The following is a 22285-nucleotide window of genomic DNA, read 5'->3' on the forward strand; positions in this document are numbered from 1 at the left end:
ACTTTTAACACCGTCACCAAAAACCTTTTCAAGTTATTTAAAGACTTTAGTTTGTTTCATTCGGAGCTAATTATATGAGTAAGGATTAGTATTGATAATAAAGTCCTAAGATATTACATATTAACCACTATACAAACTTTCAAAGTCAGTTCTCTGTATCATTTCAGTATGTCAATATTTCTAAGTATTTTTTTAATGGATCAAAAGATTATTTTAAATGCATTCACTTTTTATGTTTATGTTTAGTCTGTAAATCTCCTTTTACCATTGCAATCTGTAATTAATGTCAACATTTGTAATTTGCCATTTTAACATTTTATTATTGATGTGAGCTTGTTTTTGAGCTTTCTCTGATGTTCAGGAGGTAATAACATACCCATACAAGTGAATACAATGATATATAAATGATGATTTCAAAACAGTTTGTAATGTCAATTTCTGTATGGTTAACATGTTATATGCCATGTTAAAATATGAGATGGATCATGAGGCGAAATGATGTCATGTTGATCAAAATTTTCACCACTGCAGTGTGTATATAACGTATGCTTTACTGATCTGTCAAAAAGAAACAATTTAATGATGCTTAGAAAACTTAGAAGTGCAAAGAAACATTGTACATTGCTGCCATCCAGCGGCAGACAGTGGTAGTGCAATGAGCCCCATAATTTACAGGTGATTTACTGAAGACTCATTCACAGTCCAGACTGTGTGATCAGAGTCCTTCCCCAAACTCTCTCGCTCAAGACAATGCTCAGCAACATCATGAGAGAGAGAGAGAAAGATGTTTGATTGGAAAAAAGTACATTTGTACTGTCTATTATAATATTTGTTTAGTCAAACTTAATCTCTCTGTCCAAGTATATGTGACACAGTGGGAAATGCATTATTCGCACATGTCCCCTGTCTCTCCAATCTTGAATGCCAAGTCGAATTGTAGCCCCATTAACACACAAACTTAAGCTGTTTTTGAAGTCTACAGTTCTTTTTTGAAAATATTCTCGTTTTCCCCAGCTCCCCTATGGTTAAACATTTGTTTTTTACCGTTTTGGAATCCATTCAGCTGATCTTCGGGTCTGGCTGTACCACTTTTAGCATAACTTAGCATAATCCATTGAATCTGATTAGACCATTAGCATCGCGTTCAAGAATAACCAAAGAGTTTCGATATTTTTCCTATTTAAAACTTGACTCTTCTGTAGTTACATCTTGTAGTACGAGTAAAACAGACGGAAAATTAAAATTTGCGATTTTCCAGGCCGATATGTCTAGGAACTATACTCTCATTCTGGCGTAATAATCAAGGACTTTGCTGCCGTAAAATGGCTGCAGGAGGTGCAATGATATTACGAAGTGCCCGAAAATAGTTCCCTGCTATTGAAAGTTACTAAAGGGACTATTTTTTCATTGCACCTCCTGCAGCCATATTACGGCAGCAAAGTCCTTGATTATTACGCCCGACTGAGAATAGTTCCTAGCCATATCGGTCTTTTACATGATGTAGCTACAGAAGAGTCAAATTTTAAATAGGAAAAAATATCAAAGCTATGGTTCTTTTTTAGCACGATGCTAATGGTCTAATCAGTTTCAATGGATTATGCTAAGCTATGCTAAAGGTGGTACTGCCAGACCCAGAGATCAGCTGAATGGATTCCAAAATTGTAAAAATCAGTTTAACTCTAGTGGAGCTGGAAAATGAGCATATTTTCAAAAAAAGGTGAAGTGTCCCTTTAATGTGAGCTGTTTCTTACCAATCCTGACTGGATTTTTGTTTAATATATTTGAGTGACACAAAATAGAGCAACATGAAAACAAAAGCAACAGCAATAAGCACCAGGAAGCAGGAATAAAGTGGATACTGGTTCATTTTCATCATCTCCACCACCTGCGAATCAAATTGTTGAAAATTATTTCTTGAAACATATTGGTATCCATGATAAGAAACCGAAATGTTGCATTAGCGTTACTCACTTTAATACCATCTAATTCTACAGTCACGTTTCCAATTGAAACTGGGATTTTGACTCCATGAAACTGAACCTGCAGCATTCCATCAAAACCCCAGCGCATGAAGGAGATGTAGGAAAACCAGGACGCCACTGATGGGGATGAAAGTTATCAGTAATCTCAAGCAACACTAACAGATTTAGATACTGATGCATTCATTCTGTGATGTTCTTACCCAGCCACATGTTGTCTAGACTTATGACAAAGCCTGCAGTCAGGTAGAAGACAGTAAAGAAGGCGTTGCCCATAAAGGAAGACGTCTGCAATGTTGGCAGGGCTGCTGCCACAAATAGTGCCATGCAGCGACTGCAGTACACTATCAGCCACACCAACAGGAAGTTGAGAAAAAAACGATCAGGAGCATAATTGAGCCCAGCCAGCCAGTAGATGGGCAAACCGTATACCAGGGTAAAAACACAGTGCTCTGGAAGCTCGCCGAGGACCTGAAAACGACATTAGACCAATTATACTCTGAAAAAAATGCTGGGTTGTTTCAAACCATTGTTGGGTAAAATGTAGATTCTACAGTAGAAAGTGTCCATGTTTGACCCAACTCCACATATAATCATCAGAGTAGGAAATCAATGACAAAGTCCAATAGCCATATGATTGAAACAAGCAGTAGGTAATATTCAACTCATGATGACCTTTCCTTGCCAAGTCGCTTAACTTCTGTCTGCACTATTGCTTAACTGTTATTTGTCAGGAATCTTTTTAGTATAGTTCATCAGGGTTGCATTTACACCAAATTTCTAAACACCTCAATGTCTCAAAATTAATCATTCACATTCAAGATTTTATTTGTCACATACACAGTTATATAGCTGGAAATGCACTGGGGGCACTTTAGTTTGGGGGGGGGGGGGGTTAGATGACTTTAAAAAAATTTATGTTTGCACCATAATATTGTTGTACTGGAACCTGTTGTACACAAACATGGAAAAATTCACTGCTTCATGTTCTTAGAAAACAATCTAGTTATTAAATTTATTGGTTCTTCATAACCCCAAAATAGCTGGTAGGAATCTGAAAAAAGACAAACCAAAATTCGGGTTTTAGGAGGTTAAAATGGGTTTAAAATAAAAACACTGGGTCTCATTCATTAAGCATGCGTACGCAGAAATTTGTGTGTGAGATGTGCAAATGAATGTTTTACAAACATTTCGTGATTCAACAAAACTTATTACAATTTCTTCTAAATGTACAAAAAAATTAATACCACAGTTTTTTTTATAACAATTTGTTCCTGAAAACATCCGTACGCAAATCTCACACACAAATTTGTGCGTATGCATTAATGAATGAGACCTATTACATTTTTTATGTTTTCTCCTAAAAATGTTTTTTTGAAGTCACACAAACTTTTAACAATTTAACAATAAATTGGTCCTCAGGTTAAAAAAAAAAATTGGTAAAGTGTGAAAATTTTGATATTTAGATAATGGAGATTTTAAATGGATATTTTACTATAAAGTGTCATGTGGCAAGCTTTATGATGCATTATAAAATAATAGTTGCAATAAAAAAAACTTACAATGGGGAGCTATTAAGTTGTTTAAATATAATTCCTTTTCAATTCCACCATTTTTAAAACTCCCTACTCAAAATTCACTTCCCGTACCCGTCCCCCCACGTTCCCCCCATTTCCAGCCCTGGTTATATACATATATAACCTGTAGTGAAATGTATAGATCTTGTATACGCTGTAAACTAAAAATTTAGAAAAGATATAAAGCAAAAAACAAAAAAGCTATTAAAATTACATTAAAGACTTTAAGACCTTTTTAGAAAAATTAAGTTAAGAAAAAAACAGAGATTGAGATCTAATAAGACATAATAAGGACTGTGATATAAATACTCAATTTCAAACATTTGAGATTTTTTTTTAATTATAGACTAATTTAGCAAATTGATACCTGACAAATAAACCACCAAACATGATTTCTTAAAAGCATTATTACACGGAAAAAAATAACACACTGGATGGATTTACTAAGAAAAATTAAAATACAGTGCATCATTTTTGCATCCACTTTTTTAAGTAAGTTTTACATGGAATTTTAAGCAATGTAAGCATTCATTAAAATTCCATGTAAAATTTACTTTAAAAATTGCATGCAAAAATGATGCACTGTATTTTAATTTTTGCCTAGTTAGTTATATTTACTAAAATAATTCAAGTAGTTTCGATCAAAAATTAATAATTAAACTTCCTTCTTACAAATTTAACATGATAAAATTTAGTTGAATTTACTAAATAATGTGTTCATTTAGAATTACTCACCTTTTTTGTGATATTTTTACTAACATTTGGTTAAAAAACACTATTTTTTATAGAATTTACTCATTTTGTTTAGTTAAATTTACTATGCCACAAAATAATTTTTACAGTGTATCTACTTATTATTACAAATGATTGCAAAAGCAATAGAAAATGACAATGGTGTAAAATTGTAGACCCTTCTGGTTGTTTTTAGGTTCATAAAAAACCTTATCCAGAACTTATCTAGTTTATTCAGATTTCAGCAGAACAAGAATATATAGTCAGTGTAATTCTAGGGTACTCCGTTCATAGTAAACAGGTCGGTAACTTTACCACTGTAACTTTTTTTTTTTTTTACAAGGTAATTAAAATTTCCACTATACACATGCCATGTGTGTTCAAATGTGATCCAGTTCACAAAACCCAAGTTAAAAGGGACATATCATGAAAATCTGTGAAATGTGAAAAATAAGCCGTTGAAATTTGGCTCCCCCTGTGATGTCAAAAGGGGATTATACCGCCCCTTAACCTGCAATATCCAACCACTGCATTGCCATTTAGTGCAGAGATCAGCTCATTTACATTTAAAAAGCACATTTTTGCTCACACCTACAAAGTGGCAATTTTAACATGCTGTAATAAATTATCTATAGGGTATGTTTTTTTTGAGTTAAAACTTCACATACATACTTTGGGGACACCAACGGTATATTTGACATCTTAAAAAAGTTTTGTGAAATGTCCCCTTTAAAAAGTCTTCTAGGATCAGCACTGACTTTCATATTCTCTTCTGACATTAAAATTGAATGCCAAAGGGTCATCTACACCACTGTCATTTCTCTGCTGAAGCTCTTTCACAATGTAGTTTATGTACCTTGGCAAAAAAGTATGAGGTGACTGAGTACATCCCATCCTCCAGTTCATGATAAAGCATGGCTCTTTCTGAATGACCTGTCAAACAGACAATGTTACATCATAAGACAATAAAAACATAAATAACCTCACTGAAAACAATATATTTTGCACACTCACACTTTGCTATGACATCCAGCACCACAGCAAAGGGTGTCAGGGCCCCCATCATGTAAAGCAAGGCCACGGTATCTTGTACAGATAAACTCTGGTCTCCAGCCCCGTAATAAAGAAAACCAATGAGCAGTGACATCAGCAGCGCTTCAAAACCATGAACCATCAGCGTCACCAGATCACGATAGTCATTAAAGACCTGCCGTCTGCAAAAAGCCAAAGCAGGGTAAACATCTATTATTTGTAAATGAATCAGCCAATATTTATTAACATTAGAAATGATTATTAGTTAATTCCCAGTAAGGAATCCAGTTTAATTGGCTTACTTGATCAGGACTGTGAATTGGTGAAGTTTACCCGGCAGTTGGTCCTTCTGCTTGGACACTGTGATCACTGCATCCATCTGTGATATGGAGGTGACGCTGTTGCCGTAGAAAAGCTTATTATCAGATTCTGCCTATACATAATAATAACTGATTATATTAAATAATTATAATGAAACAACACATATTCACATGAATGAGATTTACCTTTGAGGAACGTCCAGCTGTGGACCACAATCTTCTGATTTCCACATGAAATCCTCTGTGTTGTTTACCTTCTCCACAAACTGTGCTGCTAAAGTTCTGGTTTTCTCCAAACACGCTGCTTCTATTTCGGGATTGCGTCGATCAATGCTTATCAAGTCCACTGTAAAGGAAGTTTACAGTTCGGAACCAGCACCCAAACCAAATGATGAGCTTAAGACACTGTACTACTTTTTATTCTTTTTCCCACTCACCATAGTAGTCAGAAGGGTTGCACAACCGTGGACAGGGGTATCCAAGAGCAGTAAAGTAGGGTACCATGTCTTTGGCCTGACCGCAGTACACTGCTGAACCGGATGACAAGAGCACTACCAGATCAAAGAGCTGAAAGATATCTGAACGGGGCTGATGGACGGAGAGCAAGACCAGACGATTCCCTCGAGCCAGACGGGACAATGTAATGACCAAATTATGGGCTGTAAAGCTGTCTAGACCTGAGGTAGGCTCATCTAGAATGAGAATACCTAAGAACAGATACAAAATATTTTAAAAGTGGATGAAAAATAGAGATATTACATTTTGATTTAGGATTTGGAAAAAAAAGCATTTTTAGAGTACTGATGTGCAACAACTGATGTGCAAAATGTCTCATAACATGTCATCCCAAATGTATAAAAACACAAACATATAATATTATATTTTTTTATAATAGAGGACCTATTTTATTGCAAAAATAACTATGTTATTTTCTGTATTTGGTATAATACAATGTGTTTGCGTGGTTTATGGTTAAAAAATATTATTTTCCATTTTTGTAGCTCTGGATTTCACTCTTTTCCTGAAAAGCACAGATTTGAAAAGCTCCCTGTCCCTGATTGGCCATCTAATCTGTACGTTGTGATTGGCCTGAATACCTCTGACGTCAGCCGGAAATGTGACACTATTACCATGTTTGAAGGATTTGGTTGCTAACAAGAGTTAACTTACAGGCTGTGAGTCCAAGCAGGAGGAATTATGATAATGTCGGTCTTGTCTACATCACCAATCCCAGGAAGTAAACTGTTGCCTCCAATCCTTGTGTTTGTTGTAGTCCAATAAAAGAGATTTACGTTGGAGACGATAACTCAAGTCATCATTTACTTTGGGGTATGTAGCTTTTGCATATTGGTAACATGTACTAATACACACTTACACACCAAAGGAAATGTAAAATCCTGAATCGGACAATATGTGCTCTTTAATTAAAAAAACTTAAAGTATTAAAACATTAATAAAAAATGTAGAGGTAAATTATATACAGCAGCATGTCAATAGCTCCACAAGCCACACAAGAGCCAATCAGATTCAACGTTATTGGCGTGTCGCCATTAGGGTGGCCATTCGTGCCAGATTTAAGATTTACTTCTTTTAAGACATACAATCATTGTAGTTTCATTCTTACCTTGAAATGTAACGGTTGCTGTTCTGAAATTAAACTCGAAATATTAAACCTTGATGACGTATGCGGTCGACCAACGAGACTTCCGGAGAACGAACGCGGAAACATGTTCGGGACGTGTCCGGCGGAACTGACACGAATGGCCTAGTCGCTATATCTGAACTTACCACGTTGATCTGTATGTTTCCATGTATACCTGACATATCAATTGCTAAATGTGCTTAAAATATAAATAATTTTTGCTCACAAATGTATCGTTTTTCTTTAGAAGACATAAATTAACCCACTGAAATCATTTGGATTCATTTAAAGATGGATGGATGGATGCGGTTTTTGAAGCTTCGCCATGTTGACCCCAGAAGATAACATGATGGCATTTAATTATTTGTGTTCTTAAAGGGATAGTTCACCCAAAATGGATTGATCATAAGCCTCATTCACTTTCATAGTTTGAAAAAAATACTATGGAAGTGAATAGGGCTCATGAACGGTTTGGTTACAAACATTTCTCAAAATATCTTTCTTCGTGTTCATCAGAACAAATAAATTTATACAGGTTTGTAACAACAAGAGAGTAAGAAAATTATGTCAGAATTTGTATTTTTGGGTGAACTATCCCTTTAAAGGAACACGCCCAGATTTTGAAAATTTAGCTTATTCACCGTATCCCCCAGAGTTAGATAAGTCCATACATACCTTTCTCATCTCCGTGCGTCCCATTACTCTGTCTGACGCAGCCCCCGCTAGCTTAGCTTAGCACAAAGTCTGGAAGTGAATGGCTCCAGCTAGCAAACTGCTCCCAATAAGTGACAAAATAACACAAACATTTTCCTATTTATATGTTGTGATTTGTATAGTCACACCATGTACAAATAATAAAGTGATATGAGACACAGCCATCTTTTAACAGTATACAGAGTTGTGCAAATCACTCCGCCCATGTAGCAGCGCTTCGTTTTCTGAGAATATAGTTCCCAGTATGTATAGTGTTAAAAGATGGCTGTGTCTCGTATCACCTTGTTATTTGTACATGGTGTGACTATACAAGTCACAACCCATAAATAGGAAAATGTTTGCGTTATTTTGTCACTTATTGGGAGCAGTTTGCTAGCTGGAGCCATTCACTTCCAGACTTTGTGCTAAGCTAAGCTAGCGGGGGCTGCGTCTGACAGAGTTACGGGACGCACGGAGATGAGAAAGGTATGTATAGACTTATCTAACTCTGGGGGATACGGTGAATAAGCTAAATTCCCAAAATCTGGGCGTGTTCGTTTAAGAAAATCATATACATCTGGGATGAAATGAGGGTGAGTATTTGGGTTAACTCTTCAAGACATTTTAAAGTAATTCAATTTTTTATTACATTTTTACTTTAAAGATTGAAGTCTAGGTTTTTATATAATGTGTAAAAGACTCACCAGGATTCCAGAGTAGCTGTACAGCAATGCTAACTCTTCTTCTCTCACCCCCTGACACCCCCCTCACATACTCATTCCCCACCCGCGTGTGTGCACACTGCCTCAGACGCAACTCTGCAATGACATCATCCACCTGTGAAGGTCAAACGCACACCAGTCAAGATGTTGACAGGATTATGATCTTTAACTGGGTGAGGCGCAAGCATATCTCCACTACTTACCCTTTGATCTCTCTGCTCCTGAGTGAAGTGTGAGGGCAGCCGCAGTTGTGCCACAAAAGCGAGCGTCTCTCTTACTGTGAGATGCGGTAACAAACGATCATCCTGCCGCACGTGAGCGATGTTTTTCTTTACCAGGGAGCGCGTGCAAGGTTTCTTATTGATCAAAATCTCTCCTGATTTCACAGTGCCGCCCTCGTCTCGACACGTTATGATGTCCAGTAAGGAAGTCTTGCCACAACCTGGTAGAACCAGCATGTTTTTTTAACGCTTTTACTAAATCAGATTAAAGTAGGCTACATGACTATTGATACTGTACCTGAGCTGCCAATTACAGCAAGCATCTGGCCACTGTGTACACGTAGGTTTAAATCCTTAATGGCTGTTTGCTTGTTGCTTTGCATCTCCCAAGGCATCTTAAACTCTGACAGCCTCTCATACCAGGGAATCTGGGCTGCTGTGTCCACCTGTGAACAAATACAGATGAGTTATTTTGACATATTTGCCCTGCTGACAAAAACAATAGAAACCATCACATAAATTCTAATGGTTTCCCTTAAAAAACCATTAGGAACCATTAGCTTTAACCTTTATCTAAAACCATTACAAAATTCCTTTTTGTAGTGTGTTTTGGGCTTTATTCCTGTAGGAATGGTCCAACCAATAGAATCCAGCATATATCAGTAGAGACCCACAGAGACTATTATAGTTACCAACATTACAACAAAAAACTTCTCATTAAAACCAGTAAAGGTCACATAACATACGCTGTTTAATCTTGTGTTATTTTGAGTACCTACACTCTAAAAACAATTAGTGCTAAAAACTCTTATCATAGGGGAACCATTTTATGTGCTATATAGCACCTATTAAGAACCATCCGGGGGTGATATAGCACCACTATAGCACCAGATATGGTTCTATATAGCACAATAGGGTTCTACACAGGTACTACATAGGTGCTATATGGCACTTAAAATGGTTCCCCTATGATTACAAGCCAGTGAACTACTTTTAGTGCTATTTAGCACTGTTTTGTTTTTAGAGTGTATAGAGTAGTATTGCAATCTTCATATCTCTGAAGAAACTTTAGTTTTATCAGATTTATAAAATACAGATCAGCTGTACCGCTACTTTCGGAATAAAGTCAAGATCCTGGAGGCGTATTGCAGGTGGGGCGAGTCATAAGCAATGTTCATGTTTACATGTTCATGTTCACCTAATATGTTTACATATTCATGTTGTTTATTGTATGAAGTTACGTGCCAATTGCCAACAAAACACAAACATTTGTTGCAGGCACTATAGTTTTATTAATGAAAGCCTAAAGTTGCGCTGAACACTGTGGGTTTGAACAAGAACTCTGGACCAATGTAAAAACATTTTGCTTGGTACATCACACATTAGATCAATAGGTGGATAGCAGGCCGTCCTTTGCTGTTCGAACACATTTGACCACATGAGCATCTACACCACAAAAGCAATCTGGTCAAATGTGTTTTCGACTACCACTAAATTTATTTGATAGTGGATGAGCTTTTAACACCATGTTTATACCTGTATTTATATATTGTCCACTTGTAATCCGATTCGACCAAAACGCACCTTATTCAACACATCTGTATTAATTCTTGTTAATGTCAATACAGTTATTCATGTTAGTTCATGATGCATTAATTAAAGGGGCCATGGGACAAGACTTTTTTAAGATGTCAAATAAATCTTTGGTGTCCCCAGAGCACATACGTGAAATTTTAGCTCAAAATACCATATAAATAATTTATTATAGCATGTTAAAATTGGCACTTTGTAGGTGTGAGCAAAAATGTGGCGTTTTTGGGTGTGTCCTTTAACATGCAAATGAACGGATGAAGTGCAAACACTGATCGCAATGATGGTGGTTTGTTGCAATTAAAACTCAATTGTGCTGTGAATTATTTTGTCTCTATGTCTTTCTCTCTGCACTAAATGGCAGTGCTGTGGTTGGATAGTGCAGATTAAGGGGTGGTATTATTATAATAAGAGCTCCTTATGACATCATAAGGAGAGCCAAATTTCAATGTTTTTTTTCATGTGCTTGTAGAGAATGGTTTACCAAAACTAAGTAACTGGGTTGATCTTTTTCACATTTTCTAGGTTGATAGAAGCACTGAGGACCATAGCACTTTAACAGGGAAAAAGTCAGATTTTCATGCCATGGCCCCTTTAATGTTAACAGTTACAATGCTTGATTTTAAAAATGTATTAGTAAATGCTGAAATTAACATGAACTAAGATGAATGAATGCTGTAGAAGTATTGTTCAGTGTTTGTTCATGTTATCTAATGTTTTAACTAACTGTTAACAAATACAACCTTACTGTAAAGTGTTACCTTTTATTTGCACAGTAACTTCTAATCAGCTGGTGTCAGGTTAATTTAGTGGATGTTTTGTTTACATTGTGTCAGTATTTCAGTGAAGTTTAAAAGAAGAAAGAATGAAACTCTTTCAGTAGATATTTGCTAAAAATATAAAGAATAAATGCTTGAAAGATTCATATCTAACCTCATAGCTGAGATTATGAACTTCCAGTTCATTGCGTCCACCACTGTAAGTGAAATACAGACTGCTGTCTTCTTCTGGAGATGAAAAAAGTCTGATGTCCCGTCCCTGTGTGTGTTGACACATGTAGTTAATGGCGGTTGCCATTGCAAAAAGCAGTCACTTAAAATGCACTGCAATATGTTGGGGTTATTTAAATAGTAAATGCCACCTATCTACACTTTTAGCAGGTTTTTAAATTACGAATTACGATTATGCTGATTACCTATTAATAAAACTGATTATGGTGATTATTTTACAATCAAATGATGCATATAAGAGATTGGTTATTTGCATAGTTCAGGGTTCAGTCAACAGAGTCTTTCAGACGGCAAAAAAAAATCAATAGCACAGAAATAATAGTATAGCTTACTCTTTGTATGTAAAATTGAAAACAAAAGTAACATACAAGAAAGAGAACTAATGAAATGTGTAGGTTACTATAGGTTAACATTTCTGTTTGAACTTTACAGTCTGTTGTTCATGAACTCACCGTGCTCTGGTTCACAGCTGTAGAGCTATGGAGAACGCTTTGGTCCGACATACTGTAGTGGCTGAATGACGTGTCCAGTGGAAGTGGGGTCTTTGCCCCACTGGTTTTGTTTCTTGCTTGGAGAAGTACCTGCTCCTCTTATTGTCCTGAAAAACTGACATGAAAAGGCAAAGAGAAGCTCTATATAGCGAATGGAGCAAAGTTCTACTGATAAGAAACACGGTTTATGGTTCTGCCTCATCTGTGCAGCATGAACGTGAAGTGAAGTGTTTAGACAGCTGAGAAGTGGACCTGACTGTCACATTTAAATACTCATGAGGGTAGATTGACTATAGAAGAGAGACAATGAGTAAATCTTATTCCATGCAGGATATTTACCAGAAGAATGATTTTAGTGGATCTTTTAAAATGGAGTCAGAGATGGGGACAGCCATAGCAAACCCAAACTACACAGAACCTTCATGCTGCCTGAGTGTAAAAAACGTGTCCTATACTGTCAGGTAAGAATGAAAAAGAATTTGTGGATAATTTTCTTGAAATTAATTAAAAATAGAGTCTTACAACTTAATAATGTCTGGTAAGCCTTCAAACAGATGTGTTCAAAACAAAATTTTTAACATGTTTAATACTCTTAACATAAGCAGTTTTAGAAACAACACATGCTGTATTGTTTAAGACTTTTAGTTGTGCATTGGCTTATTAGACTGCTATCAAACAGCTTTTTTTACAACTGTTAATATCATTCAAAGATTTTTAAAACTCAGGTTTTGCAAAAAGTTAAGCTTTCTATTAATATAGTAGTTATGCTCTACCAAGGATTAGTGTATAATGCAGCTGCAGTCAGTGTAACTTGCATAAGCTGCTTTTAAAAATGGCAAAGTATTTCCAAAAATCTTGCGGAAAAGAATTCAAAAAGATTTACATTTTGCATTTATTTAATTTAAAGTTTAGTATACAAAATAAAATAAATCATCATCAAGTGTTTTTATTTTAAGGTTTTAAAATAAATTATTAAAATAATAATTTGCCACATTTTTTATTTTAATAAAATAAAAGTTTTTATTATAATTGTCTGTAAAGTTACAGTTACAAAAACTAAATATGATGGAAAAAATCTGGGGATTTTAAAAACAACTGTATTCAATTTATTCTGCAGATTAACCACCTTAGTGTACTTATTAATAAATTACTCATTAATATAATACTCTTAAAAATGCTTAGTTACCTAATGCTGGTTCAAAATATATACACACACTATGCTCAAGAATTCCTATTATTTCTTTTATTTGAAATGCCATATGCTAACTAGTCAATCACATGTTTTATAAAAATATTATTTGCATGTGTGTGTTTTAGTGAGCATGTAGGACCCTGGTGGGACCTTCCATCCTATAGAAAAAAATGGACAAGGCAGATATTGAATGATGTGTCATTTCATGTGAACAGTGGTGAGATCATGGGAATTCTGGGAAACTCAGGTAAGTTACCTTTTTAGTCTATGTAAGTGACCCAAAACATGGGTGCACAATTAGTATGTCACATCTTAAGTGTATTGAGTGATGTAAATATTAACTTTACATAAAGTATGTATTATTTTGTGTAATTTATAATAAATCAAACACTCTAAAATTGAATGAGAAGTTTAGGTTGACTGGTTTTATGTTTATGTTCTCACTGTGTCTGATCTGGACTGAGATGTAAAACTATTCAAGAAAAAAAGTCATATTTTTGTATACATATTAAAGTATCAAATTTTGCGTTATGGCATGATAAAGCAATAAACCTCTACATACGCATTAAACAATGACCTTTTAGATACAATTTTATATGATTACAAATATAATTTCATCACTGTAAAATTCAAATCATTGAATAAATCCTTTAAACGTAGATAAATTCTTACTAATCTGTTGTTTAAGGTTCTGGTAAGACCACTCTTTTAGATGCTATAGCGGGAAGAATTGGGAATTCTGGTTCTCTCCTGGGAGAAGTTTATATAAATGGAAGAAAACTTAAAAGGGAGCAATTTCAAGACTGTTTCTCCTATGTCCTGCAGGTGAGTTTTTTTAAAGAATATTTTCAAAACAATGTGGTATTGAATACATTTACAAAGTGTGTGTGTACTTTAAATGTCATCGAACTTTGCTCAGTAATAAACTATATGTGCGGATGAAGTGTTGTAACTAGAGGTCATGTCTGCCAAGATCAGACTTAAACAAACACAGTACAGTGAGTCGGAAAGGTTACTTTGTAAAGTCCACCGCCACACATGACTTCATAATATTATGAGCTGTTCGTGCGTATCCTCCTGTAAATAAAGATATAATTTATTGAGGATTGAACAGATTACATTTATGGCAAGTAATCTAATCAAATCTAATCTAATTAAATATTTCTCAAAGTTAAAGGTGCAGATATTGGTACAAAGGTCTCTATTACCATCTCAATCAAATGTTCTTAACTACTGTAAATGTGTTTTTAACTTAGAAGTTATTCAACTGGATATAATCAAATCAAATATTTAATTCTACTATACACAAGCACACACTTTTAACCTTGTGTTAAGTTAAACCTCAGCAGCTTAAACTGTACTGCAAAAAAAAAAAAGGGGGACATATCATGAAAATCTGACTTTTTTCATGTTTAAGTGCTATAATTGGGTCCCCAGTGCTACTATCAACCTAGAAAATGAAAAAAAAAAACAGTAACTTAGTTTTGGTAAACCATTCTCTGCAAACGTGGAAAAAATAGGTCATTAAAATTTGGCTCCGCTAATGTCAGCAGTGGCGGCTCATGACTGCTCTTCCGAGGGGCGCAAATTCAAAATAAGTGTTCGGAGTGTCATGTGTGTTGCTCGTGTTTTCAAAATATGTGTTTGTTGCATCATGTAAACCATGTGCATCACGAGTTTTGTCAAAATAAGTGCCTTCTGCACACGTGTCAAAACCGTTTATAATAAAAGAGACGCTCTTAACAAAATACTCACAAGACACTCCCTTAACAGTAAACTCTGATTACACATGAGATTATGCGAGTATCTTGCAAACGCGATCGTCTCTTTTATCATAAACCTTTTAGACGCGTCTGTAGCAGGCACTTATTTTGACAAGACCCTTGATGCATATAAGTTCACTCAACGCGCTGAACACATATTTTGAACACATAAATTACGAACCAAACACGAGGGGCTATACATGTTGTGATGAACTTCGCATCGTGCGCCCTCGGAAAAAAGAAGTCACCGGCCACCACTGGATGTCAGAAGGGGATAATACCGCCCCTTAATCTGCACTATCCAACCATGGTCCTGCCATTTAGTGCAAAGATCAGCTCATTTGCATTTAAAAGGACACACCCAAAACCGGCACATTTTTACTCACACCTACAAAGTGGCAATTTTAACATGTTATAATAAATTATCTATATTATATTTTGACCTATAACTTCACATACATTCTCTGGGGACCCCAAGAAAATGTCCCCTTTAGCACTGGTATGTCTAGCAAAGCCAAAATTGAATTGTATGGGTCACTATTATAGGTTTTTCTTTTATGCCAAAAGTAAGAATATTATGTAAAAATCATGTTCCATGAAAATTTTTTTTAAAGTAAGTTATCAAAGTTGCATTTTTGTGAATGAAAGCAGTATAAGGACTTCATCCTGACAACTTTAAAGAAGATTTTAGAAATTTTTTGCACCCTAAGATTCCAGATTTTCAAATACTTGTATCTTGGCCAAATATTGTCCTATCCTAACAAACCATACCATTAATGGAAGACATATTTATTCAGCTTTTAGATAATGTATAAATCTCAATTAAATTTTTTTAGAATTTAGTGACCACCTGACTCTCAGAAAAATAGATAAACAAGACTTAAACTCTACAGACAAGGGAACAAATTGTACCTACTTCAAATAAGTGCACTCTTTTAATAATAATGAAACCTTATAGGTCCTTTAGTAAAAGTTGCATCTCAAACAAAGCAGAAACCAGAAATCAGATTTGATTGGATTATATAATAATCTGTAATCACTTCTTGGATCAACGGTTTAATAAATGTTAGTCTTATTTTGAATGGTTACATACAGTACTGCTTTCTACTTGTCCCACAGAGTGACAATCTGCTGAGCTACCTGACAGTGGAGGAAACCCTGACATACACGGCTCAGCTTGCTTTAAGACATCACTCTGCTGAAGCCATACGCAAGAAAGTGAGTTCCTTAATAAGTTCCTTAATAAACAGTAAGATACTGTACAATGGAGACATGTATCATTTTATTTGAAAACACCTGAACCCTGTGTGACTTGTAGGTAACTGCAGTCATGGCAGAGCTGAGTTTAGGACACGTGGCTCACAGCGTGATAGGGGGCCGCATTTTCCCTGGTATTTCGGGTGGAGAGAGAAGAAGGGTCTCCATCGCCAGCCAGCTTCTTCAGGACCCCAGTAAGTGGATGGCAGTGTTTATACAGTATTTTTTGGCCTTTGATGAGTTCATTTGTAAATCTTTGAATTTTGGTTTCTGAAAAAATAAGACTCAACCAAGACATTTTGGAGATAAATGTGAGAATACTGGAGTGTTTTCTTAGGAGAAGCCAGAATTTCCATTTGATCCTCATCAAATCTCACAGATGTCTATGAGAAACGGTTATTAAATTCGATTTCTCAGGCTCACTTGGATAAAACCTGTCAGTATTAATACATAATAATAGCATAATGTTTGTTTTGGCATTGTGTACAAACATTTCCTCCCTCAGATAATGTAAACCTCACATATGCATGCACATAAAATAGACTAAATTGTTTTAATAGTGCTATTAAAATTCATGGTAACCAGCACAGCAACCCAAAGCCCCTTGAAGGATTACTAAGATGCGAAGTAGAATATTAAAATAGAAAGAGGGGGAGCTATCACATTTTTAATATTAGGTTGAGGTCAATGGTGGTCCCTCTAGAGCCTTTATCTGGCCTTTTGGACCTTTGGGCCTACTGGGACCATAAACTAAGGATTAGTCAAGACCACTCCAAATTAAACATAAACCAGCAATTATGAGTGGCATACATCTGCAGTCAAGCAGTAAATGAATTAATCAGTCAATTTATTTGACTCTATCTTTAAACAAAGAATAATCTGTTTCCTACAAATTATAATATAACCAAGTAATATAATTACTTGAATTAAAAAGTTGCCTCTCAAAGGACATAAAGTGCACTTCAAGAAAGTTTCTCATGTGTTTTTCTTTTTTAACTGTTTGATTTTCTGTTATGTAATTACAGAAGTGATCCTTCTGGATGAGCCTACCACAGGATTGGACAGCATGACAGCCAATCAGATTGTGGTGTTGCTTGCCGAACTGGCCAAAAGGGATCGTATTGTCATTGTGACCATTCATCAGCCCCGGTCAGAACTTTTCAGAGTGGGTACAAAGAAGATAGCTCTTAGATTCCCTATACAATTTTAAAGAGATTCTCCAGCCAAATACCAATATATCCCCACTCTAAAGAAATCCGAGATACATATCACTTCCTTCCTGTAAAAATATTTTACAATCACAGTTTCGAGGGCTTTGATGTAAAGATGATTTTCTGTTTAAAATGTATTCTATATTTAGTACAAAAACAGGGCATACACAGGGTGCGATTTGCCGGGGGATGCGTGGGATTTCCCCCTTTCTGGTCAATGTATCCCTGCCTCTGCTTAAATATTTTTATCCCCGGTGGGGATAAATTTATCCCCCCTCTAAGTGATCAGTGCTACTACACTAGTGGCGAGACAGATCACAAAACTTATCATGGATCCGTGGTTTGATTAAAGTCAATTTTATTTTAAAATGCGCTACTTTGGTTGGCTCTGATACAGCTGCCGTGCAGCCTTTCTGTATTCACCACTCTGGGCATACATTTGAATTGTGTTTGTTACATAAAGCTCTGATACAAAGTCATATGACAGACATATATTATCTACAGATCTTCAATAGAATAGCGATCATGAGCAAAGGAGAACTGGTGTTTTGTGGACAGCCTGGAGAGATGGTTGATTTTTTCAGCAGCTGTGGATACGAATGTCCTGAGTACTGCAACCCCTTCGATATTTATGGTAGGAAACCCAGAACCCTTCATTTATTTCTCTCTATACTGTACATAAGCCTACACTTGAGTGTTGTGGTAATTTAAGTCATTTACCTTTACTGATTCAAAATTCAATTCAATTCCACTTAATTGTTTAATTACATACCACAGCGTTTTCTGTCACTAACAACAATGACAATATACTCATACTGTACACATCCAACTACACTCCTCTATCAAAGATATGTATAATAAAGGCTAGATGTGTTACGGCGGAGTCTCTAACGTCATCACCTGGCGGCCATCTTACCACAGGGCGATCACTCTTTCGTAGCATTGTGTTTTAATGGTGCATGTACTTTTAAATAACCATAACTTGCCCTGTGGTAAGATGGCCGCCAAATGCCGACGTTCCACTCAATTGGCCAGCAGCGCGGGCGAGACATCTAGCCTTTATTATACATATCTATGTCCTCTACCCTCACTCCTCAGGCCTACTTAGATCAAATATAGTAAACAGCCGAAGTTTAAATCAATGCGTTTTGATTGACAGTTGATATGACCTCTGTGGACACACGCTGCAGTGAGAGGGAGGCTGTTACCTATAGCCGAATGCATGACATCACATCAGCCTTTTGCAGCTCACACATCTATAAAGACATGCTGGAGAGGATCGAACACAGCTGCCAAAGACCAGACAAACCCATGATCCCCTTCAAAAGCAAAGAGTCCCCCAACTGCCTTTCCAAACTGACCGTTTTGCTTAGGTACACATACACCTGACAATAATTGCTTAAAGGGATAGTAAAAAATTAAACTATAGATAGGATATTTATTATGCATATGTAGTAGAATAAACTATTTTTAATGCATTCCTTTTTTTCTTTCACACACTTTTATTCATGCATGCAGGAGGACTGTCCGTAATATGTCTCGTGACAGAATGGGGATTCTCATGCGCCTCTCTCAGAATCTGATCTATGGTCTCTTCATTGCTTTTTTTCTAATGAAACTGGAAATTGATGTAGCTAAAGGTGCTGTGCAGGACCGAATCGGCATAATCTACCAAGCTATGGGTGCTTCACCCTATACTGGCATGCTGAATGCTGTGGCTCTGTGTGAGTACTGTATCCCATCCAGAAAGCATTCCTGCCTTTTAAGCATTTTTTCATGATTTTTGAAAACATTTTGATGATAGGAAAGGTGAACCAGCAGTTCAGGAAAACATAATTCATGCGTTTCTCTCTCTGTCATTTACATATCAGTTTATGGCTGATAAGAGATCACATCTCACTGTAGTTGTTTACCAGATAAGAGAGAGACAAACAGCAAAATGGTGCAGAATGTTCCCTACAATGTACATAAATATTGCTTGACCTTGGATCTTTTGAAATAGCACTACAAAATTGTCTGCAAAACTGTATTAAACAGAAAGTGTTGGATAAGTATGGGAAAACGTGTAAATGCCATATGTCCATTATTTTCCTGATTAAAAATATATTGTTTATTTTTAACAGTTCCTGCTTTAAGGGCCATTTCTGATCAGGAGAGTAAAGACGGCTTGTACCAGAAATGGCAGATGTTTCTGGCTTATATTATTCATATTCTTCCCTTCAGTATAATCAGTGTCTTCATCTTCACCTCTTTCTTATACTGGTAAGTGAGGCTACAGTAAATGTAAAGTTACTTGAGTGCAGTACAACTTAGTAGGTCAGGTGTTACTAGGGTTCAAATCTGGGTTACTCTCCTGAAAATCTTCTTGACTGGATTCTGTTTCTTTATGTGTGATACTTGGCATTTTAGGACTGTTGGCATGAATCCAGATCCCTTGAGATTCCTATGTTTTTCAGCGGTGGTCCTGGTGCCTCATGTTATAGGAGAACTCCTAACATTGGTCTTGTTGGGTGTTGTTCAAGACCCCAACATGGTTAACAGTGGGGTAGCTCTACTAAATGTAGCTGGTATCATGGTGGGCTCTGGCTTCCTAAGGTAGAGAATTGATTTGGGAAATATGCAACTTTTATTTAAATTAAAAATGTTCTTTATTGTTTCAAAGGCAACAATGGCTGTTAAATGTATTTAATATTTTTGCCAATATAATAAAACATACAGTATTGGTTTCATGTAAATGAGAATAAAAAAAGAAGGCTCATAAATATCTTTTTAAAAATGTCACCTGTAGGAGTTTTAAGCAAATGCCTGTGGTATTCCAGTGGTTGAGTTATCTAACCTTTCAGAGGTATGGATGTGAGCTTCTGATCGTCACTGAGTTTTATGGCCTGAACTTCACTTGCGGTAAGACAACTTCTCATTCTTCTCAATTATTGAATCCTGTACAAGTATTGTATATGTTGCATATAATCTGCATTTATCTTGAGATTCTCTGACCTATCATTTCTTTTGCTTAGCACCTTTACCTGGTTTGCCAGGATCATGTTTAATAGAAAGTGGCAATCAGATCATAAATGAAGGTTATCCGGGAGCCCCCTCTCGCTACACACAAGACTTTCTGCTGCTCTATGCATTCCTCCCTGCACTCGTCATACTGGGAATAATCACCTTTAAGATACGAGATTACCTCACCAGACGCTGAGCTGTTTTTAGTTTTTGTGTGTTTGCAAGAGCAAATTTGTTGTCAATTATTCCTTACATAAGTTATCTTTGGGATATTGTACATCATATAAAAAAAAACTGTGTAAGCCACAACATCAACATGAAATCAACCTGCAATTTATCTGCAATTACTGTATATATTTTCTCAACAATTGTATATATATAATTTCTAATGTGACTGTAAATACATTTACATTGTGTTATACACAATACATGTTTAATAATAAACAGAAAATAATGCATTGCAAATATATGTTATATTATTTTAACTAGAATGGGATCTTTTTTATGGGTGTGTTACTTATTTTAATAGGCTTTGTCAAACAAAGACGTCAGAATAATGTGATTATAACCAAGGTAAACAAATGTGCAGAATTGGATAAACCAAATGTCAAATTTTAGTACCTAACAATGAAAAAAATATTGTGAAATAGTTATTTTACCATGCATGCTTTCTTCCTGAAAAATTTGAATGCAGCGGATTAATATTTGAAGCCCCCCACTCACAATTTCTACCAAATAAAGTACTGCTTGACATGTTGTCTTGATTTTCTTGTTGTTTTATTTTTTTAATGCTTGTTGTGTCTTATTTAAAATTATTTAAAATATTTAAATTTTTTATTTAGTCATATATTTAAAAAAGTTATTTTAAAGAGCACCAATGGTCCGATTCACAATTTACATTTCCTTTGTGTGTATTAGTACATGTTAATGATATGCAATATGCAAAAGGTACTTACCGCAAAGTAAATGATGATCCGAGTTATCATCTCCAATGTAAATCTCTTTTCTTGGACTAGAGAAAACACACGGATTGTAGGCAACAGTTTACTTCCTGGGATTGGTGACATTTCCTCCCGCTTGGACTCACAGCCTGTAAATTAACTCCTGTTAGCAACACTGCATTGTACACGAATCTTTCAAACATGGTAAGGAGCGTCACATTGTTGTTGTTTTTCAGCAGGGTACCATTATAAAGCTAACTAAAATATTTCTGGGGTGGTTTCACACAAATGTAAGATTGGCACCACAATAAAGTTCCGCAGGGATGAAATTTTTAGGCTATTACCTGGACGTTAGCGGCACACTTGTTTCCTCGCAAAAAGCCCATTCATTTTCACACAGACTTTTGGATTATTGCAAAAAATAAGCTCTGTGTTAAATAAACGTTTATGACACTTTGATTTGGCTTGAATTCTGCTTTTTATATTTCTAAATGCATTTACACTTCAAAATTCTTAAAATTTGTATTCATATGTGAAGATTAACTTGTTTGACAAAACGTGTAAGTGTCTTTAAATGAGGTTAAACACAGAGTTAATTTTTTGCAATAATCCAAAAATCTATAGAAAAATTAATCGTCTTTTTTTGCGAGGGAATCAATGTGCCGCCAACTTCCGGATTGTCCTACAAAAACGTCATCCTGCGAGTAGTCCTACCTCATGCAAGTAGTGATACATTCTAAAGCATTTTATAATATATTATACAGCATATTATAATTTATAGCTGTGTTACCTTTTACCAATTCTTAAAGCTTATTCGTATAGATGTGTGTAAACTGAAGAGATCAAGAGAAGAATGTGAAGTGCTGGCAAAAATCAATCTCCCATAATGCACTTACCGACTAACTTACA

At 35.7% G+C, this 22285-nt stretch overlaps 2 protein-coding genes across 2 annotated transcripts; one reads left to right on the top strand and one right to left on the bottom strand.

The window, feature by feature from the left end:
- Positions 1-1632: 1632 nt before the first annotated feature.
- Positions 1633-13961, bottom strand: abcg8 (ATP-binding cassette, sub-family G (WHITE), member 8). The gene is made up of 15 exons (XM_065296985.2): positions 13874-13961; positions 13646-13673; positions 11971-12124; positions 11442-11546; positions 9217-9364; positions 8901-9139; positions 8680-8812; positions 6078-6347; positions 5827-5986; positions 5623-5718; positions 5303-5502; positions 5145-5221; positions 2183-2450; positions 1972-2099; positions 1633-1885 (listed from the first exon to the last, which is right to left on the bottom strand). The coding sequence occupies exons 3-15, from the start codon at positions 12019-12021 to the stop codon at positions 1748-1750; spliced, it is 2013 nt and encodes a 670-aa protein (XP_065153057.1). The 5' UTR covers positions 12022-12124; positions 13646-13673; positions 13874-13961; the 3' UTR covers positions 1633-1747.
- Positions 12063-21199, top strand: abcg5 (ATP-binding cassette, sub-family G (WHITE), member 5). The gene is made up of 13 exons (XM_065296986.2): positions 12063-12470; positions 13327-13448; positions 13890-14026; positions 16084-16182; positions 16283-16415; positions 17247-17386; positions 17937-18066; positions 18592-18805; positions 18951-19156; positions 19556-19694; positions 19842-20027; positions 20221-20333; positions 20447-21199. The coding sequence occupies exons 1-13, from the start codon at positions 12316-12318 to the stop codon at positions 20629-20631; spliced, it is 1959 nt and encodes a 652-aa protein (XP_065153058.1). The 5' UTR covers positions 12063-12315; the 3' UTR covers positions 20632-21199.
- The last annotated feature ends 1086 nt before the right edge of the window (positions 21200-22285 follow it).

This window comes from Paramisgurnus dabryanus, chromosome 20, assembly GCF_030506205.2.
Source record: "Paramisgurnus dabryanus chromosome 20, PD_genome_1.1, whole genome shotgun sequence".
Lineage (NCBI taxonomy): Eukaryota > Metazoa > Chordata > Actinopteri > Cypriniformes > Cobitidae > Paramisgurnus > Paramisgurnus dabryanus.

What these genes read in the sequence shown, in the direction of transcription:
- abcg8 (XM_065296985.2), bottom strand. Translation starts at nt 12,021, where the DNA reads ATGTCGGACCAAAGCGTTCTCCATAGCTCTACAGCTGTGAACCAGAGC. An exon ending in CAGCTGTGAACCAGAGCACG is followed by an intron (nt 11,547 to 11,970) that starts GTGAGTTCATGA and finishes CAACACACACAG; the next exon opens with GGACGGGACATCAGACTTTT. An exon ending in TCTAGACAACATGTGGCTGG is followed by an intron (nt 2,100 to 2,182) that starts GTAAGAACATCA and finishes CATCCCCATCAG; the next exon opens with TGGCGTCCTGGTTTTCCTAC.
- abcg5 (XM_065296986.2), top strand. Translation starts at nt 12,316, where the DNA reads ATGAGTAAATCTTATTCCATGCAGGATATTTACCAGAAGAATGATTTT. An exon ending in AACGTGTCCTATACTGTCAG is followed by an intron (nt 12,471 to 13,326) that starts GTAAGAATGAAA and finishes TGTGTGTTTTAG; the next exon opens with TGAGCATGTAGGACCCTGGT. An exon ending in TTCACCTCTTTCTTATACTG is followed by an intron (nt 19,695 to 19,841) that starts GTAAGTGAGGCT and finishes TTGGCATTTTAG; the next exon opens with GACTGTTGGCATGAATCCAG.